Consider the following 22,385-nt stretch of genomic DNA (forward strand, 5'->3'; position numbering starts at 1 on the left):
TTTCCTGAAAGCTTACGGATGAAACTGAGCAGTACCACCAGAAATCATGGGGCAGCATAGCCAATAGCTGAAGTGAAGACATTTTAAAGGGCATATCCTGGACCAATTTCGTTTTTTTTTTTTTAAATATGAAAGTATGCCCCTTTACACACTCATCCAGAAGGGTAATTTTGCACAAGGCCATCTGTCTACAGCAGAAAAAAGATAAAACAAAACACATCTGGAAAAATCCCAAGAGAGTCTGGAGCCAGATTCGTGACGTCACAGGCTGCGCAAGCTTGCACGGTTTCAGTGCACAGCCTGTGTAGCCCAAGTTTAGGAGCGAGCGATTTTGCATTGAAATATGGAATCGTCACCCGAGCGCTTGGATGGAATTGCGTCTTTTTTCAGATCAAGTTGCCTCGCGAAGCCCATTTCCCACCGCAAATAGTTCTCCAAGTCATCGGGCCTTGTGAAGTGAGCACCGCAAATAATGCTGTAGTCTGTAGCCAATTTTTCCGGGTGCCTCGCATGAAGCGCTCCCATTTCTCTCTCATTGTCCGGTCTTTTGGGAAACGATGAGTGCTAATCCCATCAAGATTGGTGTTGCTACACCCTCCTACGATACATCTGTTAACCATTTTAATAATTACGTGATAACGTTGAAGAAATTTGCAGAAAAATCACCAGGTCGTTTTCTCAAACAAACCAGCGGTGACGTAGGATTCAGAGGGAGGCGTCCCGCATGAGACGTCACGAAAATCAATGTTTCCCGGGAAATCCAAATGCCAAGTTTTTTCACAGGCAGACCAATTCGCCTCAAATGGCTTGATTTCAACTGAATTTTTCTGGTATTGTGCAAGGTAAAAAACTGCGCAAAACGTGACAGATATTTGACCAAAGTTTAATATAAAATAGGAGAAATACACTGATCTTGCTCCTGAATTTACCAGTGATATGCACTTTAAGCTTTGCAGAAAAGGTTACATGATTAATGAGACCGTTACTAATCATGTGCATGAGGTTTACAGCGTCTACAACGCTACCCTTTTTTTTTTTTTTTTAAATTCTTAACAGGTACATTATTACGATCTCCTCCACGTCATGGTCGCTGCTGTTGGAAACGTTTGACTCCAAGCTGCCCTCTAGCAGATGTATTGATTAACATCCATGCCAACAAGGGACGCAAGGAAGTACGCGGGCAAATGATGGTTGCATAACTTGAAACGGCTGTATTTTCGTACGTAATAAGAGCATAAATGAGCCCTTCGACTGGTCAGGCGGTGGAAAAACTCTGACGAACAAAAACTGGATGCCTGAGACACTTCCATAAATGTAGATTTACTCACAGAGACCTTCACCATGTCAACAATTATTCATCCTTCTTTGGTAAAGAAGGATTTTTTTTTTAAACTCGATTTCTATAATGTAGCTTTTCTGCTGTACAACTCCCCGTGAATTAGCCATTACTACAAAAATCATTTCTGTTAGAGTATATTAATCTAAAGCTTGCAGACTACATTACTGTCCCAGTTGATACTTTAACAGTGCTTTGGCATAAATAGTTATTTAAAAACAGCTTTCGTTTCTGAAATAACATTTAACTAAAGTCAATGAAATGCCCAAGCAACATACACTCCCGTCGTCATTTATTCTTTCATCACCAACAAAGTTTCAATTGAACTTTGGAATAGCTTTGGACTTTACATTCCAGTTGTACTCATTTGTTTGATGAAAGAAAACAAACAAAAGGTTTCTGATTGACAATTTTAGGAAGGCGAGCCATGCAGGTCATTCCTAACATATCTGAAGTAGGTGAAGTTTTAATCTTTAAAAAAAAAAAAAAAGAGCACTTACTTGTAGCGTTGTGTCAAACACCACCAGCTTTGAACTAGTGGGGACGATGTCATAGCACTTGTGGGACTTCATAAAGCGCATGTAAATATCACTTTCAGACTCTTCGACAACTGCAATGAAAAACAAAAAGCCGCATTGAGTCCTGTGTATAAACATGCAAAGGGGCTGCACATTCAAATCCATAAACAATGCAGAAATCAAGCAGGAGTAAAAACATTTAACACCGAAGCAAAAAGGGCGGCACGGTGGTGTAGTGGTTAGCGCTGTCGCCTCACAGCAAGAAGGTCCGGGTTCGAGCCCCGTGGCCGGCGAGGGCCTTTCTGTGCGGAGTTTGCATGTTCTCCCCGTGTCCGCGTGGGTTTCCTCCGGGTGCTCCGGTTTCCCCCACAGTCCAAAGACATGCAGGTTAGGTTAACTGGTGACTCTAAATTGACCGTAGGTGTGAATGTGAGTGTGAATGGTTGTCTGTGTCTATGTGTCAGCCCTGTGATGACCTGGCGACTTGTCCAGGGTGTACCCCGCCTTTCGCCCGTAGTCATCTGGGATAGGCTCCAGCTTGCCTGCGACCCTGTAGAAGAATAAAGCGGCTAGAGATAATGAGATGAGACCGAAGCAAAAAGCGTCGCCTGAAGGGCAGGTTAAACTCTGGGAAGAAAGACACCCGCCCCCCCAAAAAAAGTGAAGAGCAACTTAGTGCATATTCTGGACCAATTTCGTGTTTAATATGAAAGTATGTCCCTTTACACACTCATCCAGAAGGGTAATTTTGCACAAGGCCATCTGTCTACAGCAGAAAAAAAAAAAAAAAAAAAAAAAAAACCGCGTCTGGAAAAATCCCAAGGGAGTCTGGAGCCAGATTCGTGACGTCACCTGCAGAAGCGCCAGCAGGCTGCGAGAGCTTTGCACGGTTTCAGTGCACAGCCTGTGTAGACCAAGCGCTCCCGTTTCTCTCTCACTGTCCGGTCTTTTGGGAAACAATGAGTACTAATCCCATCAAGATTGGCGTTGCTACACCCTCCTATGATACATCTGTTAACCGTTTTAATAATTACACGATAAAGAAATTTGCAGAAAACCACCAGGTCATTTTCTCAAAAACAAACCAGTGCTGATGTAGGATTCAGAGGGAGGCGTCCCGCACGCGACGTCACGAAAATCAATGTTGTTTCCCGGGAAATCCAAACGCCAAGTTTTTTCAGAGGCGGACCAATTCGCCTTAAATGGCTTTTTTTTTTTTGAAGACGGAAAATGAGAGAACTCCTCTAAGCACTGCTTTTCCTGTTTCCCACAGAAGAGAAGGTGATGACTCCAGGGAGTCATTCATCTCTAGAAAGAGTGCCCACTCTCCTGATAAGAGTGTCAAAATGTGGATCTTGGAGGAGTGATATGTTAAAGCGCCATCTGGGGACTGATCTGTGTGGTTGATTCATAGACCAGTTAATTGTTACAGGGGCATGGTCACTGATGATGATTGGGTGGATTATTGAGAAATATTGGGAATAAGGGAGTTACTTGTAAGAAAAAAGTCCAGACGGGAGTAGGAGCGGTGGACGGACGAGAAGAATGAGTATTCTCTGTTGTATGGGTGTTGTATGCGCCAGCTGTCGGCAAGACCAAAATCACTCATGAACTGCTTGATAGTTGAGGTGGATTGCCAAATTTGTTTGTTTTTTGAATTATTAGAGCGGTCAATTGTTGAGTCTAAGACAGTATTGAAATCTCCTGCAATTATTACTGGGCAAATCGGTCATATTTGCTATTGAAGAAAAGAAGGATTGAAAAAAAGCTGGATTATCTGAGTTTGGGCCATACACGTTTCCGATTGTAATTGGGCTATTGTTAATTGAGATGTTATGATAATAAAGCGTCCTTCTGGATCGGAAATGGTAGTATTGTGAATAAATGAGATTTTTTTATGAATTAATATGCAAACACCTCGTTGTTTTGAGTTATAATTAGCTGAAAATGCTTGATTATATTGAGCAGATTTGATTCTGTTGCAGTCAAATTCTGATAGATGGGTTTCTTGAAGGAGGCAAATATCTGCTTGTAATTTACTAAGTTGGTCAAATACCTTGGCCCTCTTTGCCTGAGATCCAATGCCGCGGACATTCCAAGTTAGGAAGGTTAGCTTGGACATGCTAATATGGTTAACGTCTGATTGTAGTAAATGAGAAAGAGGTATTGGTGAAATGATGCAAATGGTGTGTAGTGGTGCTGAGTGAGTGTGAATGTGTAGGCTGGAATGTAAAACAGGATAGGGAGAGGAGGGTAACATGGGGCAGAGTGGACAAGATGACAAGTACCAACAGAAACAATTATCAATGACATGAAAAAAAACGTTAATGAAGAATACAATAACACATATGTAGTGCACTTGTATGGGCTAGTGGGGAGCTGGTTATTAAAGAGGTGTGGAGGGATAATAGAATTAATGTAGGTTATGGCATACTGGACATTCAAACACGTTCAATGCACGACAACCTCATTCTCAGGCATCCCGGAACCCAAAGACCCCGTTAAAACACCCGACAATCTAGAGCTACTCATAAAAGACTTCATGCTAACACAACTCAAACTGCCCAAGGACACGGACTACGTTTACATGCACATCCAAATCGAGCTGCTGTCGGTAATCGAGCTGAAGGTCCCAGCAGGGTGCCAGAGAAATCCAATCCTACATGCACACAATGAAATCGGGCATTGTGCACCCGAGCCACAGGTGGCGCAACACACCCCATCGTGTTGGTACACTTCCGGTTGTCGTCATGAAGAGCTATTCAAGAGTGTAAACCAAGTTATCAGTTCCGTGTTCTCCGTTGCGCGTTTTTCTCCCGTCCATGAATTTTAATATATTCAACTCCTTAAGCTGAATGAGCATGAACTCTGTCTCCTCATTGCTCCAGAAGTGCACGTTTCTGCTTGCCTGTGGCAGTGGGGGTGTGGTCAAGCGCCGGTCTGTGACAGGAGGGCGGAGCCAGGGAAGGTGAGTGGCAGAATAACTACACCTGACGGTAATTAACCTGTGTTTGTGTGTCTTCCCAGTAACCACACCCTATTTAAGGAGGCAGAGGGGACAGCTCATCCCGGGACTAGAACACAGCGCGTGCGTTTTTCTCTCAAGAATAAAAGTAGGCTGTTAAACTGAAAAGTCTGACAGTAAAAAGCCTATTAGTACCAGAAGCTTTGTCCTGCCGTCCTCTGTGCTCCACCCACACTTCAGAGAGCTCTACATCGCCATTTTCTCTTCTTCGTTTGTTCCTCCTGACCTCTTCTGCTGCTCGCTACTACTGTTGTCATGCCGACCGAGGCTGTTGTGTTTCCCGCTTGTGGTCTCGTCACTCGTCACTTCCGGAAGTAGCTCGACAACTAGCTCGATAGGGTATACATGCACAAAGTAGCTCGGCAGAAATCGCATAAACTAGGTCGTGTAGCTCGATTCCGAGAAATCAAGTTCGGTTCAATTTCGATTCTCTCTATGTGCATGTAAACGTAGTGACTGTCAATCTAATCACATTCCATCGAGTTCACCGTCTTGGCAAGCAGCAAAAGGACAAACCCAGACCCATCATTGCAAAGTTCGAACACTACAAGCAGAAAGAAGTGGTAAAAAACAAAGGAAAAGAACTCAAAGGCACCAAATACGGAATGAACGACCATTTTCCCCGTGCGATCAATGAAAGAAGAAAGATTCTATACCCAATACTTAAAGAAAACAGGAGGAAAAAAAAAAAAACATCCGCGCAACTCTGACAGTCGACAAACTCTACCTAAACGGACAGTTATTCAGGAATCCTGACAACTCCTTGGCTTTTCTAAGTATACACACCCATGCCTCAAATGGCTTGATTTCAACTGAATTTTTCTGGTATTGCGCAAGGTAAAAAAAAATTGCACAAAATGCAGAATGTGACAGATATTTGACCAAAGTTTAATATAAAATAGGAGAATTACATTGATCTTGCTCCTGAATTTACCTGTGATATGCAGTTTAAACACTAAACAAACTGGTGTTAATTTAAGCAGAGTTTATGCCAAAGTTAAAAAGTGTGCTCAATCATTACAAGAGTTCATTCAAAACTAAAATGATAACCAAGATTAAAAGTTAGCCTTGCTGTATTAATACTTTAATTTAAAAATGTCATTAGTTTGAACTCAGCAGAACACTTCATTTAAGAAAGAAACCTTAAACCTTGGGGGTGGGGGAGCTGCACAGCCAGGCCGTCTGCATTTCAGCCCATCTGTATCTGCCATCCGGCTCCATCCACACACTCCGATTTCAGTCGCCTTGACAGTTTCTACAGTAGCACTCAAGACTGAACTGGTTTCTTAGGACAAGTCATTTGCTGGAAGCAGCATTTTTAAGGGGGCCATTGAGTCATTTTCCTGTTCAGTCCAGATAAAAATAAAAGCCCAGTCTCCTTCGAGGCGCCACTTGATTTCTGGCCAGAGTTCTGTGCCCTGAAGTGAGCTTTATCTTTTTCCATGTTGCCAGTTCCTGTCTGTCAGCATCTTCTGCCAGCAAGACCAACAGTTCTGCTTAGCTTCACTGATCAAATGGGCAAGGTTCAGTTTGGGAACTTGTGTTTGCGCCACACACACACACACACACAAATAAATAAATAAATATTTTCCCTGTCCTTACTCATTAGGTGACATTGGGCATACCCAACAACCTGTTTTCTCTCTCTCGGAGTTACATGTCGATCCCAAAACGGAGATGCTGACCTCTTCTACTCCCCAGACCTGCCTGATCCATCCTGATGCCCTACGTCTGGCTGGAGACTCATCACATTGCCCCTGTGGAGGACGGCCCCATACGGTCAGTCAAAAGTCACACTTGGAAGATGGCTCTGGACCCTTACAGTAATGCGTCCGAGGACTACAGTTGACTTGCTAACTTTAAGACTGCAGTCATCATGAACAGGTTTGCATGCAAGTTTCCATCAATGAACAGTTTAACGTCAACGAAACAGACTTGATGTTAAAACTATAATGAATTTCCTAGTTTCAGTTATACTTTGTGATATAGGACACTGTTATAGAAGCGAGTTATTTATAAAATGACGCCATCTATTATCACCCAGAAGAGGATGGGTTCCTTTTGAGTCTGGTTCCTCTCAAGGTTTCTTCATGTCATCTGACGGAGTTTTCCCTTGCCACTGTCACCACAAGCCTCATTGGGAATAAAATTAGCTCGTATTTAAATTTAAAAAAAAAAAAAAAAGGCAGCTTTAAATTTTCTGTAAAGCTGTTTTGCAAAAATGTCTGTTAAACACGCTATACAAATAAACTTTACAACATTCACAAGGTTGACCTTCACTTGTCCAATAACTGGGGGGGCCAAAAACTTTATTGAAATCTTTTTGCTTGACATGTCTGTCGAAACATAACATGACAAATACGGCTCAATGCTGCACTACACACAAAGTGAGAACGCTGTTCAACTGTTGGTATGAACTATATTTTTTTCATGGCATATTAATTATCTCAAACAGATGTCTTGCGTGTGGAATGGACACTGTAGGTTAGGGGTGTGCAAAATAATCGTCATGACAATGCATCACGATACTAACTTTCACGATATACTGCATCGATTCTTGACGCCAAATATCGATTATTAATTTTTAAAAAATGAATAAATAAAAGTTGTATGAATGGTTGGCGAACATCAGCCAAAAACAAGTAGAATACAACTTCCAGTCCTGTAGATGTCGCCGTGGAGTTTTTGACGCCTGCTGCCTTCATGCCAGTGGCATTTTCGGCGGCGGGCTACTGCGACCTAGACATTCTGCATAGACATCATATGCGACTGCGACTGTTTACAAATCTCGCTGGAACAGCGCGCACGACATGCTTGACCGCTTTTTAGAGCAACAGCCTGCCATCCACGCTGCACTCCTGTCTGCAGAAATACGTAAATCTGAAGGACATCTGCACACTCACCGAGTCTGATAGGGTGTTCACACGGCACATATTTGCATCGATGCTGCACCGATGTATTTTGTTGCGATACATCTTACACCGGTGTAAATTTTGCGCAGCGTTCACGCGTCACAACCCTGCTTACTAGAAAGAAGCGTGTTAGCACCGGTGCAGCCCCACGGCAGTTTCTGCGACCGTGCAATAGTAGCAAAAAACTTTATTACTATCATTTCCTTTGATAGTAATAAAGTTAATATAATTTCCTTTTATTACTATCATTTCCTATCATTATTACCATCATTTGCGATAGTAATAATGCGGAAATTAAATATGTGCATGCGTGAAAATGTACTTCCTTTTCCCGGTTGTCATGGCATCACCAAGCGCCGGGAAAACAACGTGGATGAAGACACCAGTGTTACCAGATACTGCTGACGTTTTCCAGCCCAAAATATGTTCAAATCCGCCAAAATGCACTTAAAACTGCCCAATCTGGCAACACTGGAAGACACGCAGTTCTGTTGTTGTTGATATTCGCCATTTTGGAAGCGCAAAATACCAGGATGCAAATTATGCAATGCCCGTATGTAATCAACTCTCCTCACGCGTAGCGAGTCTACCCCTGTAGCGTTCAGACGTCCCATTTTATATCGGTGCTGCCCCGCAAACTAGCATTTACTCCGGAGTAAATTTCTTAAACCACCTCCCGAGCAGGGTTAGATTTGCACCGGTTTAAGCAGCTTTCAGGGGCTACACCGCTATAACTTTGTACCGTGTGAACGCTCTACCGGGACAGCCCCGGTGCTACACCGGAGTAAAAGTTGCCGTGTGAACACCCCTTGACATAACTGCTGCGGTACTACAACATGCTAAAAGAAATATTATGCTAAGTGAGTGTATTGTTTCCTAATTTGAGGATGCTCCACAAACTATAAATGCATAAGGCATTTAAATATAATGTAAAGCAGGGGTCACCAAACTACGGCCCGCGGGCCAGATCCGGCCCGCCACCCCCCCTTTGACCGGCCCCCCAGCCCCTCTGCCCCCCATCACTTGAACCGGCCCTATGAGGCAATCCCCAAAAGTGGTCATGGCCTATTTTTTTTAAATTGCTTTTTGGCAAATAATAACATGTCTGCATCTTGTATTTTGTTGATTTTATCAATTAAAATTGATATTTAGTTATAAAATGAACTATTCATATTTTCCGAATTTTCGTCATATGCTCGCGATCAAGCAGTGACAGGCAGCGCATGCGCAAAGAACTGTCAGTGTTCAGGACAGCAAAGTGGCTAGCGGTAAGCGAAAAGCTGACAGAGAGTGCAGAGTTTTTAAAGAACAGTGGGCCACCGATTATTTTTTCGTTCAGTGTAAGGACCATGCAGTTTGTCTTGTATGTAAAGAAAGTGTGCCGGTTTTCAAAGAATATAATCTGCGTCGTCACTATGAAACCCGCCACAAAGCAGGGTTCGAATTATAAATTTGACCCTATGGGGGTCTCTATTTAAAAAAAAAAAAAAGCAATGCATACTCGCTCTCCTGGACCAGCGCACTTTTGCGCACTGCAGTGCACAGCTTTCACACACAGGCGCGCGCATGCACGCGCGCACGCACGCGGTGTTGCATGCATATTATATATATATATATAGTTAAACAAATTATATATATATATATATATATATATATATATATATTGTTAAACAAAGGAAGATCGTTGTGAGATAGAGGACAAGTCTTCTTCGGACTTAACTTCACATTCGATTTCGCAGGCTGCAAATTTCAGTTTGCGCGCATAGTGGTGTGGTGGTGAAGTACAGCCGCACATGTTGCGGTTTAATAACACGTTCAATACAAAGTTATGGCTGCATGGCGATCGGAAATGAAATGAGTTTTATTTATATTTATATGGTGATATAGGCTATTCAAGCTTATTATGGTGATATATGACGTATTTGAGAGAGTTGCACAGAAAATTAAGTTTGCTTCTTTCATGGGAGCCTGAGGGAATGGGAGCTCAGCTCCTATTGGCTCCCACGTAATTCGAACTATGCCACAAAGAGTATGCTAGTTTGCGAGGGCAAACAAGAGAAGACAGGATTCGGAGGATGAAATGCGGACTGGCTGCACAACAGAATGTATTCCTTCGCCAAACCCAGATCAACCAGGCTGCTGTCTGAGCTAGCTATAAGGTAGCTCACCTACTAGCTACCCATGGAAAGCCGTTTACTGATGGGGACTTTGTTAAAGTATGCATGCTTGCTGTGGCCGAGGAGGTGTGTCCCGACAAGAAGGATGCGCTCAACGCGGTGAGTCTCTCCGCACCTACTATGACCAGGCAAACTGAAGATTTGGGGGACAACGTGTATGACCAGCTGAATGAGAAAGCGTCAGAATTCGAGTTTTTTGCTTTGGCTATGGATGAGAGCAATGACGTGCAGGACACAGCACAACTGCTGTGATCTATTGCTCATATTATTATAATTTCACTGTTTTTTAAAATGTATTTATTTTATAGGCCTATTTATTTGACCTTTATTAAGTGCTGCATACAATTATTATTAATATTATTAATAATATCAACAGGCTTACCTACAATTTATAATTTTCCACTCACCTTTGCCAGTGTCAATCACCTCAACTAGACAGATGTTTCTTACCTTAACAGCTTTGATATTTTTATTAGAAAATAAATAAATGGAATATCTGTGGTATTTCAAATTAAAACAAAGTGTGAAGACTCGATTACTACTTTTGCAAACCACTAGTAAAGATAAACAAATATGTGCCAGGAATCAAGTGTTGATATAGTAGTATGGATATAGTAGTGAGGATATAGTAGTATGGATATAGTAGTGGGGATATAGTAGTATGGATATAGTAGTGAGGATATAGTAGTATGGATATAGTAGTGAGGATATAGTAGTATGGATATAGTAGTGAGGATATAGTAGTATGGATATAGTAGTGAGGATATAGTAGTGAGGATATAGTAGTGAGGATATAGTAGTATGGATATAGTAGTGAGGATATAGTAGTGAGGATATAGTAGTGAGGATATAGTAGTATGGATATAGTAGTGAGGATATAGTAGTGAGGATATAGTAGTGAGGATATAGTAGTATGGATATAGTAGTGAGGATATAGTAGTGAGGATATAGTAGTGAGGATATAGTAGTGAGGATATAGTAGTATGGATATAGTAGTGAGGATATAGTAGTATGGATATAGTAGTGAGGATATAGTAGTATGGATATAGTAGTATGGATATAGTAGTATGGATATAGTAGTGAGGATATAGTAGTGGGGATATAGTAGTGGGGATATAGTAGTATGGATATAGTAGTGTGGATATAGTAGTGTGGATATAGTAGTGTGGATATAGTAGTGTGGATATAGTAGTGTGGATATAGTAGTGTGGATATAGTAGTATGGATATAGTAGTGAGGATATAGTAGTATGGATATAGTAGTGTGGATATAGTAGTGTGGATATAGTAGTATGGATATAGTAGTGTGGATATAGTAGTATGGATATAGTAGTGGGGATATAGTAGTATGGATATAGTAGTATGGATATAGTAGTGGGGATGGCCGTGCCAGGCTAGTAATCTCTACTACACAATGAGGCCTGCTGGTGGTCATATTTGTCTGGGTTATACAATTCTATGTGATATAGCTGACCCGACCCCGGCCCCCATCACAGTCAGGAACGACAATGTGGCCCCCAGAGAAAAAAGTTTGGTGACCCCTGATGTAAAGTAATGTAACAAATATAATGATGATTTAATGTAGAGTAATATAGTATATATATATTTTGATATTTATTATTGCCTTGTCCTCCCATACTGCAGGTGCTGCAAAGAAATTGAAAACTGCTGCTATTAGTTTTCTTTTATTATTTTTAGTTTTATAAATCCTATGCACTGTCTTTAGTGTGTCCACTTGTCAAGTATGGAAATAGTAATTTGTTTTAATGGCAACTACCTCCAAAGTCGTTTCAATAAATTCAGTTATGAACTGAGTTGCTCTGAGTTATGCATCAATTGGAGACACTATCCAGATTGTACACAGCCACTGGTAATTATGCTCTATTTTTTTTACATTTTCACGCATGTTGAATATATCGCAATGCATCGCAATAATTCAAGAATCGTGATGCATCGCGATAGTACCGCATCGTAGCATGTGAATCGTGACTTCTTTGCCAATACCCACCCCTACTGTAGGTATGACACTGATGCTTGTTCACGGTGAAGTATTCATTTATAGTTGCATGTAAGGTGCACATCTCTAGGAAGCACTGCTGCACGAAAACTTGATGGATTTTACACAAGTGAATTCTCACTGAAAGCATTTCTGAAGTGTTTTAACACCTCTGTATTCAGTAGGATGAGCAGCTCAATGCGAAAATCCCACTGCGCACTCAGGAATGATGCACAAAAGTAACACCAGTGTTCAAATCCACAGGATTGGATGAAAGATTAAACTGGTCATTATAGGTGATCTACAGCTGCTATAGAGCCTCACGCTTAACATTCACAACAATACCATGACAGATTTCTGATTTTCATGGAGCAGCAGCAGCCAGAAATGTACAGAAGGAAATGCAATACTACCAAGAGCTGTTGTGGTCCGCCTTGCCACACTGTAATTACGTTTCTGGAGAGGTGCCCATATGTAGATTCGACATAGAAGTATAAATTGGCCTTCAAGTTAGCACATCTAGTTACCTTATTTACATACTTCAGTAAGGAACAACGTGTACACCAATCACGCTCAAATAATGCCTTTACGCATAATGAGAGAACAGTGAAACGCTAGCCATTGTCGATGGTGGAAAGAAGGTACAAACACTGCCAAGAGCATGAATATTACAAGAGCTGTAGGAATATCTGGGAAATAGTGGGTCACTCCCTGCATATGGACAATTTCATTTTCTGAAAAAAAAAAGGGGGGGGGGGGGGATAGCTAGGCCTACATGAATTGTCAAACATGCACTGAAAGTCAGGCAGCACAGTGGTGTAGTGATTAGTACTGTTGCCTCACAGCAAAAAGGCTCTGGGTTTGAGCCCAGTGGCTGACGGAGGGGCTCTGTGTGGAGTTTGCATGTTCTCCCATCTCTGTGAGTTTCCTCCGGGTGCTCCGGTTTCCCCCACAGTCCAAAGACATGCAGCTTACAGGGCTCTACATTAACTTTTGAAGCCACTTGTCCGAAGAAAAATTTGAGGGGGAAAAAAAAACCCCACAAAAACTATTTGTAATAAACTAATTTCACCAGAATTACTTGAACACAACCTATTCACTGCAGAAAAAAATTGGACTCCAATCATTAAATTTGAGAAACTGAAAACCAGAAAATTAAAATTATACAGTATATTTTCAAAGTTATTAACTTTGAATATATATCCTCCACTGATTAATTGTTGTTTAATTATTCATTGTGGCTCCTGTATGGTATTTAATGGTTGCGATGAAAGTTGCAGTGTTTTTGTTGCAATTACATTGTGGGAGGAAGTGAAAGTTGCAAGAAATTGTTGCGATTTTCTCTTTTTGTGATTAAAATTGAGTGATGTGTTAAATATCAAGTTATTACTGAAAAACTATTGATCAAAAAAAAAAAAAAAAAAACACTGAGAAATGGTCCTATAAACAACTTTACCAATATAAAAGATTACCAGGATTGTCTTCAATCAATTAACTGCCTTCTTGATATCAAACAGCTGTTTTGATAATTTTCAGTCAGGATTTCGTGCCAATCATAGCACTGAAACAGCGCTGATTAAAGTTATAAATGACATACATCTTACTGATGCAGGCAAAACATCGGTCCTGGTGTTACTGGACCTCAGTGCAGCTTTTGATACTGTTGATCACAACATACTGCTATATCGACTTGAACACTGGGTTGGGTTGACTGGTAAAGTTATCAACTGGTTAAAATCATACTTAAAAGATAGAAGCTTCTTTGTTACCATGGGAAATTGTACCTCAACATCAATGTCCTTGACCTGTGGTGTCCTCCAGGGGTCGATCCTTGGACCATTACTATTCAACCTTTATATGCTCCCACTTGGACAAATTATCAAGAACAACTCAATTTTGTATCACTGCTATGCAGATGACACCCAAATTTACTTTGCTCTATCACCTAATGATTATGCCCCCCTTGAATATCTCTACCAGTGTATCGACCAAATCAACAACTGGATGTCACAAAATTTTCTTCAGCTGAACACAGATAAAACAGAAGTAATTCTATTTGGGGAAAAAGATGAAAGACTCAGGATTACCACTATTCTTGACACAAAGGGGATTAAAACAAAAGAAATGGTTAAAAATCTTGGTGTTTTCATTGACAGTGAGCTAAACTTTGACAGTCACATGAAAGCAATCACTAAAACGGCATTTTATCACCTAAAAAACATTTCCAAACTAAGAGGACTTGTGTCAAAAAATGATCTGGAAAAACTTATACATGCCTTCATCTCTAGTAGGGTTGATTACTGCAATGGCCTTTTCACAGGCCTGCCAAAAAAGATCATCAAACGACTTCAGCTGGTTCAAAATGCAGCGGCTAGGGTTCTCACACGAACAAAAAGAACAGAGCACATTACTCCAATTCTAAGGTCCCTTCACTGGCTTCCAGTAAGCTACAGAATTGACTTTAAAGCATTGCTGCTGGTGTACAAATCTCTAAATGGTACAGGGCCCAATGACCTCTCTGATATGTTGCAGAGACCTAACCCAATCAGATCTACCAGATCGCAGCAGCAAAATTTGCTGGTAAAACCTGTTGTTAAAACAAAGTGTGGTGAAGCAGCTTTTAGCTACTATGCAGTACAGCTATGGAACCAACTCCCAGAGGACATCAAAAATGCTCCTGCTGTTGGCAGCTTCAAATCTAGACTAAAGACCAAGCTGTTCTCAGATGCTTTCTGCTAACTGATAAATATCATCTTTACATGTTTTAAACTTTACTTAACTTTTATTCCATTTTATTCTGCTGAACTTTTACTTCATTTCTACTATTGCTCAATTCTCATTTTTATTTTTCTCTCTTCTTCCCCCTTTATTTTATGTAATTTTATTTTTTATTGTTTACTGTTTTGCCTTTACCTCTGTAAAGCACATTGAACTGCCACGGTGTATGAAATGCGCTCTATAAATAAACTTGCCTTGCCAGGACTACAAAAATGCAGAAAAATAGGCTTTACTTATCCAAATGCACTTGTTGGTTCAAAAGTTAAAGTGCACAGAACCTCACAGCACAACATGAAGTTACCTTCAAATATAATATGAATGCCTCAGCTTTCATGGAAGAAAAAAAACTATTAATACTAGTACTGTGTGCAGGCAGTCTCTCCTGAAGACTAAATTAAACAATAATTGTAAACTAATAAAATAAATGGCTCAGGCTTCATAGAAGAAAAAAAACAAACAATTTGAACAGAATCTCATAGTATGATGCTGAAGCTGCCTAAACAATGGAAAATAAAATACCATTTTGGCAAAAATGTTGGCATCCATTAATTTCTTGTATTAAGTAAAAAAAATAAAGTGCACACAGTCCTTCACTGTAAACATAACACTTTCAGTAACAGAATTTAAGCCTATATAAACACTGACTCGCACATGCTGCTTCTCTTGAACGGAAACACGGAAGTAAGGCAGAAGGTAGCTTGTCGACATCACCTCAAGACGACGCCAACGATTGGTCAAATTTGCGGGAAAGTTGCAGTGATTGGATATAATTGCAACACTGCCCTGAATTCGTGGGGATTGGTTGAATTTGCGTTGAAGTTGCAAATCGCAACATCACAAAATCCTGGAGGGTCTGGTAAACTACAGTTTACTTTTCAGCTCAAATACACGAAGCTGTATTGGCCGGTTTCGCAAGTGGAATATTGCGCATGCGCACATCGCTCTTTCCGAAGAGAAACATCTGCCGACTCATCAAAACAATATGTTGAGTGAGATGCTTCGGAAATCATGTGAATAAACTGATAAATTTGATATGTAACCCGAATATCGGCGTATTTTGGCACTTGTCCGATCGGACAAGTAACTCAGACAATGAACTTGTCTGACATAAAGGATCACTTGTCCCGGACAAGCGGACAACCATTAATGTCGAGCCCTGAGCTTAGGCTAATTGGCGGCTCTAAATTAACCGTAGGTGTGAAGGTCAGTATGGATTGTTGTTCGTCTATGTATCAGCCCTGTGATGATCTGGCAACTTGTCCAGGGTGTACCCTGCCTCTCGTCCTATAGTCAGCTGGGACAGGCTCCAGCTTGCCTTTGACCCTGCACAGGATAAGCAGGGCAATATAACTGACAGTCACCCCCCAACCATGTGGCAAAACATGTTCGAACATTGTGGATACAACTCCAAAAAGATATACCTGCTGGAAATACACAACACCTTCTCACGCAAAAAACAATCATACCCACAGCAAAGCATGGTGGTGGCAACATCATGCTGTGGGGCTGCTTCTCTCTAGCTGGGAGATGGAGCCAGTTCAGCACAAAATCTGCAGGCCTCTGTCGACAGCTGAAGGGAAGGAAAAAAATAATCCTTCCAGCATAACGAGACAGAGCACAAACCAACAAAAGGAAAAGCTTCAGATCAACATTTGCTCCCAGCAAGAACCTAAATCTAAAGCCTATGGAATGACGAGGACTGTGTACAAGAGATCCCCTTGCAACATTTCTACAATGAAAAACAGACCAAAATTGCCACATCAAGATGTGCCAAGTCCTACCCCCAAAGCACCGAGGTGTTGTATTACAAGCAAAAACATGCTTCAACACCATAGTAAAGCAATCCCCCCCCAAAAAAAACCCCTTGTTTTTCCACTCAATTTTGTGGTTGCTGTATCATAGAGGTGGATCAAGATCTGACGTGACTCATCGTGGGATTTAAATAAATAAAACAAACCACACAACCCCACCCACACCACAGGTTTTTGTGGTTTTAACCACAGCGTTAAAAACAAACTCCATGCAGATACAGTAGATTTAAAAAAAGTTTAAAAACATTTACTCCACCAATATTGCAATTTAAGAAAAAAAAAAAAGAAAAAAAAAAAAAAGTTGTCCATGCTGCTTCCTTGCAACCATGGAGAAAAGAAAGTCTGTACAACTTTCCTTTGTTAACGTGATTATATTCCCTCACTGGGTTTAGGACAGCACCTCATCCACAGACTTGAACTCGTTTGAGATTAGTTCATGGAAACAAGGCCAATTAGCAGAGGCAGGTTCCAGCTGCTGCTGCTCTCAGGTAAACACGTTGCGTACGCATAACCCAGCCTGACGACAGTCTGTACAGAGTCTTCACCTTATAAACCGCTAAGGGAAAAAGAAAGAGGAGGAGGAGGGGGGAAAAAAAAAAACCCCACCACACCAAGCAGTCAATAAATCCTTTGATTCTTTTAAACAAATTGTTGCTGCATGACTGTCTTCAAACGAAACCAAACAATTGCTGCAGCGGCATGACGCTTTGGCAAACAGCCATCAAGTTACTCAGAGCTAAACAGCAGAGTGGTCATGTTTGGCATTTGGTACACCGTTTTAAAAGTATTGGGGGGTGTTGTCTGTCCATTGCCACTTTGAGCCTCCCTTTAAAGGGCTGATGACACGAACATGACTATGCAATTTCTTAAACTATACAACATGGCAAACATGTTAGATTTCTGTTATAATTACGTGAAAAGAAGCTGTCATTACGCGAATATCCAACTTTTAATTGCACAGCGCAAGAAAACTGGGTCCGTGGCTTGCGGCCATGTGACGTCAGCGGAAGAACACGCTGCGGTTCACTGGCTGTTCTACTCTGGTTCTACTCAATGGAAATGGCGCACGAAAACGCTGGTGAACTCTCTAGTGCTAGCTCTTCCTCTTCTGGGAGTCTAGAATTGTGTTGATCTCTTCCGAATAGAATCTATGATAGCCTACCCTCTTTACCCTTTGCCTCTCGTTGCTAGGCGGCAGTTACATGAAAGCCGCAAGCTTTCACAAGCAAATACATGACTGATATCACGCCGACTTTATGATTACATTTATGATTATCATGTAGAATCTATAGCTCTACGTACCTTTATCTTATGTCGTTTCACAACACATGTTCTGTGTATCTGGCAGATACTGCTGAAGTTTTCCAGCCCAAAATATGTTCAAAACCCACCAAAATGCACTTGAAACCGCCCAACTGGGCGGGAAACCTCCCAATCTGGCAACACTGTGTAGGCACTGCTGATGGTAGTAACACACGTTTGTGTTGAACTGAACACCCAAGAGATTCTTTTAAGCTGGGAAGGGTGTCAAAACAATCCAAATCGAAGTGTTCAGAGCACAGGACAGATGTTGGTGAGGGCTCCCACTTGTCACGAGTGCGCCTGACTTGCTTCACCCACTTCGCATGCAGCTCGGGATCTCTGGGAAACTTGAATAAACTTACCCCATCCTTGTGGGTTTTGGAGCAAAACCCGGCAACACAACGCGAAGGCATAGGCATATATAAAATAAAAATACTAATAATGATAAACTGAACACCTGTCGCATCAACAACAAACTGGTAAGTTAGGAGGAAGGTTCTTTCGCTGACGTCATATAGCTCCTCCGTCTCCTGGGTGCTGCAGCCCCGTCAAATTTGCCCAAATAGCCGCGTTTTTTTATCATAACTTGTAAAATAGGCGCCTTCGTGAATTAATATATGGATCATCAGGAATTACTTATGTTGTAAAACATCGCCAAAGATGTCAAAAATGTGTCATCAGCACTTTAACACCACATCCATGATGGTGCTTTTGGAGGCAGAGGTCAGATACAAAAAAAAAAAAAAAAGAAGTTTGAAAGCGTTTCAAAACGGTGTGTGCGCACCTCTACACATTTACACAAAGAGTTCATTGAATAGTCAAAGTGTATTGACCTTACTAACACCGGCTTTAGCTGAAATGCGTTCCTGTTTCAACGGCTGTGCTTTTTACATGTTGCGGCTCGTCAGCTAATCCTCATCTCCACCAGTCCCCAAATAAACCCTCAAGACTGGCTGTTTTGTGCCACAAACCGTGCAGTCAGCGATCTGGCCTGTACGAACAACTTTCCCCACAAGTGATGGGCTCGAGTGATCCTTTTCGTTCTTCAATTATGATTTTCCATTTAAAAACAATCACCCAGAACAGATAGCCTTTAAAAAAGACAGGAAAATAATTTCTGGCTGAAGGAGAGGATCATAATATTACCAGCTGTGCACTCAGCTGGTGATGGATTTTAAGGGATTCTGCAGCAATATGTAGTAAACAGTTAAAGGGCGGGGTGGAGGGATTGTACATTTTATTGCCTTCCAATCATCAGGACTAGACCCCGAAGCCGTTTGTTTTCAGGATAATGGCTGGCTGATGAAATTATTGGCTGGCTAGCTGACTCAGCCAAAACCTTAATGGCTGCTGCAGCCACCAAAATGTTTATGGCTACAAATGGCTGATACTGGACGTCACTGTGCGGCATATATCCGGGCGAACGGATCAAACAAATGGGGGGAATAAATAGCAAATTACCACAGCTCCCCTGGTCTCTTACTTCATTGTAAATATAAATCTAGCAAGATTGTAGTTCAATGCTAATAATAAGCTAATCTGGATTGTTCGAGGAAGGCATCTAGCTATCTACTCTCACTAGCAATGACCAGTGAAGGACTGGCAGCTATCTTACTATGATGAAAGTAGAGTGGTGGAGTACTTTTTTATCAATCTCAAAGTATGTGAAACAAACAAACAAACAAACAAACAAACAAACAAACAAAATACCTTTACACTTTCCCTCAGCAGCAGCAAAGAATGCAGCCATCTCGTCGATATCGGAGTCGATTGATGCTCTGGGTGGGTTCCCGGGTTCCCCAGTGTATCGTGGTAACGGTGTGAGGGGCGGGAAGCCAGACAGGTAGTCACAACGGCAAGCTTGTGGTGGCTCTCTGTGCTGTGATATCAGTTCTAAATCTCTACAGTGTATGCCTATACATCTCTATTGTGTTACTACTAGTGTGTACAGTTGATCATGTTGGTGTCACTTTTCTTGTAGCTCATGATGTGGATAAACCCATTATTTGATGTACACAATTCTTAGTGGCTCAGCCAAATTTTATTAGATAGCGGCTCAAATTGGCTTACAAAATTATTGGCTGGCGGCGGCTCAAATTCTAAATGGCGGTTTTAGCGGCGCCTGGCGGCGGCTTCGGGGTCTAATCAGGACCATTATCATTTGTAACATGCTACATCGGACACCACCTATTTAATCTGTGTCAAAACCCTTCATTTCCCAAGAGAGCCAAAACTGTCGACCATTTTTCAGCTAAAATGGTTCCGCGGCATCTTGAATAAATAGTGAATGGATTTTAAATATACGCAGTTAGCTAAAATCAAAACATGGTCAAAGTAAAAAGTACGTGAACCCTTTGGAATTCTGGTTTTCTGCATGAATTGGTAATAAAGTGATCTGATCTTCATCCGAGTCACAGGTACTGATCTACACAATGAGCTTAAGCCAATAACACACATTCTACTTTTTCATGACTACTATACACATGCATTCAACATTCACAGCAGTGGTGGAAAAAGTAAGTGAACCTTTGGATTTAATAACTGGTTGACCCTCCTTTGGCAGGGATGACCTCAACCAGGCACTTCCTGTAACTGCAGATCAGACCTGCACATTATGCAGAGGGAATTTTAGCCCATTCTTTGCTGCAGAACTGCCTTAACCCTTCCATGTTCTTGGGTTGTCTTCTGTGTATGGCTGTCTTCAAGTCATTCCACAGCATCTCAATAGGATTGAGATCTGAGCTCTGACTCGGCCACTCCAAAAGGCGGATTTTGTTCTTGAAACCATTGTGCTGTGGATTCGCTGCGATGTTTTGGGTCATTGTCCTGTTGCATCACCCAGCCTCTTCTGAGTTTCAGTTGACAGACAGACACCCTCACACCATCCTGGAGAATTTGTTGATACATTTGGGAATTCGTTTTCCCCCCTCAATGATGGCAAGCTGTCCAGGACCTGACGCAGCAAAGCAGGCCCAAATCATGATGTTCCCTCCAGCATACTTTACTGTAGGGATGAGGTTTTGATATTGATATACAGTGCCCTTTTTACGCCAAATGGAGTTCGGCTCGTTCCTCCCAAATAGCTCAATTTTGGTTTCATCACTCCACAAAACATTTTCCAAGTACCACTCTGGAGTGTCCAAGTGCTCTTTTGCAAAATTCGGGCGTGCAGCAATGTTCTTTTTTGACAGCAGTGGCTTCCTTCTTGGTGTCCTGCCAGGGACTTCTGTTTTGTTCAATGTTTTGCAAATTGTTGAATCATGAACAGAGATGTTAGCCAGTTCTAATGACCTCTTCAAGTCTTTCATGGTCACTCTAGGGTTCTTCTTGACCTCATTAAAAACTTTGCGTTGTGATCTTGGGGTCATCTTGGTGGGGCGCCCGCTTCTAGGCAGAGTAGCCACAATACCTCATCATTTCCATTTATAGACAACTTGCCTGACAGACTGATGAATACCTAAAATCTTTGAGAGGACTTTGTAACCCTTTCCAGCCTTATGCAAGTTAACAATTCTTGATCTTAGGTCTTCAGATAGCACTTTAGTGCGATGCCTGATTCCCATCTGGATATGCTTCTTGTCAAAAGTTCAAACTCCGACTTTTCAGGGGTTCTCAAAGTAATTCTAGGCCGCACCTCTGAACTCGTTTCATTAAAAATGGAACCCATGTGTGCTAAATTCTGACTGCAATGAGCTTTTTAAAAAGTCATTAGCTTAGGGTTCACTTACTTATTCCAACCTTCAGTTTGAATGATTTATTCAATATGGTCAAACATTCTTTGAAAATCTGTGTCTTTGTTCATTATTGCGACTTGCATGAAGATATGACTATGCTTTTGTATGGGAATTAGACAAATATAGAAAATCCCAAGGGGTTCACAAACTTTTTACTTTGACTGTACACTGGTTTAATTTTATATTAAAAGAAACCAATTCACAACACTGTGGTGTAGTGGTTAGCGCTGTCGTCTCACAGCAAGAAGGTCCTGGGTTCGACCCCAGTGGCCGACAGGGGCCTCTCTGTGTGGAGTTTGCATGTTCTCCCCGTGTCCGCGTGGGTTTCCTCCGGGTGCTCCGGTTTCCCCCACAGTCCAAAGACATGCAGGTTAGGTTAACTCATCTCATCTCATTATCTCTAGCCGCTTTATCCTTCTACAGGGTCGCAGGCAAGCTGGAGCCTATCCCAGCTGACTACGGGCGAAAGGCGGGGTACACCCTGGACAAGTCGCCAGGTCATCACAGGGCCGACACACAGACACAGACAACCATTCACACTCACATTCACACCTACGGTCAATTTAGAGTCACCAGTTAACCTAACCTGCATGTCTTTGGACTGTGGGGGAAACCGGAGCACCCGGAGGAAACCCACGCGGACACGGGGAGAACATGCAAACTCCACACAGAAAGGCCCTCGCCGGCCCCGGGGCTCGAACCCAGGACCTTCTTGCTGTGAGGCGACAGCGCTAACCACTACACCACCGTGCCGCCCGGTTAGGTTAACTGGTGACACTAAATTGACCGTAGGTGTG

General features: G+C 41.8%; 1 protein-coding gene across 2 annotated transcripts in view; it reads right to left on the bottom strand.

The window, feature by feature from the left end:
• The window catches only part of prkag2a (protein kinase, AMP-activated, gamma 2 non-catalytic subunit a), a 281,713-nt gene that overhangs the window by 89,318 nt on the left and 170,010 nt on the right, over positions 1 to 22,385 (bottom strand). For both annotated transcript variants that reach the window (XM_060900026.1, XM_060900027.1), the window contains one exon: positions 1,837 to 1,946. In XM_060900026.1, the coding sequence (XP_060756009.1) occupies positions 1,837 to 1,946 (110 nt within the window). The remainder of the gene's footprint in view (positions 1 to 1,836; positions 1,947 to 22,385) is intronic.

Source organism: Neoarius graeffei, chromosome 19 (genome assembly GCF_027579695.1).
Source record: "Neoarius graeffei isolate fNeoGra1 chromosome 19, fNeoGra1.pri, whole genome shotgun sequence".
In the NCBI taxonomy this organism is placed as follows: domain Eukaryota; kingdom Metazoa; phylum Chordata; class Actinopteri; order Siluriformes; family Ariidae; genus Neoarius; species Neoarius graeffei.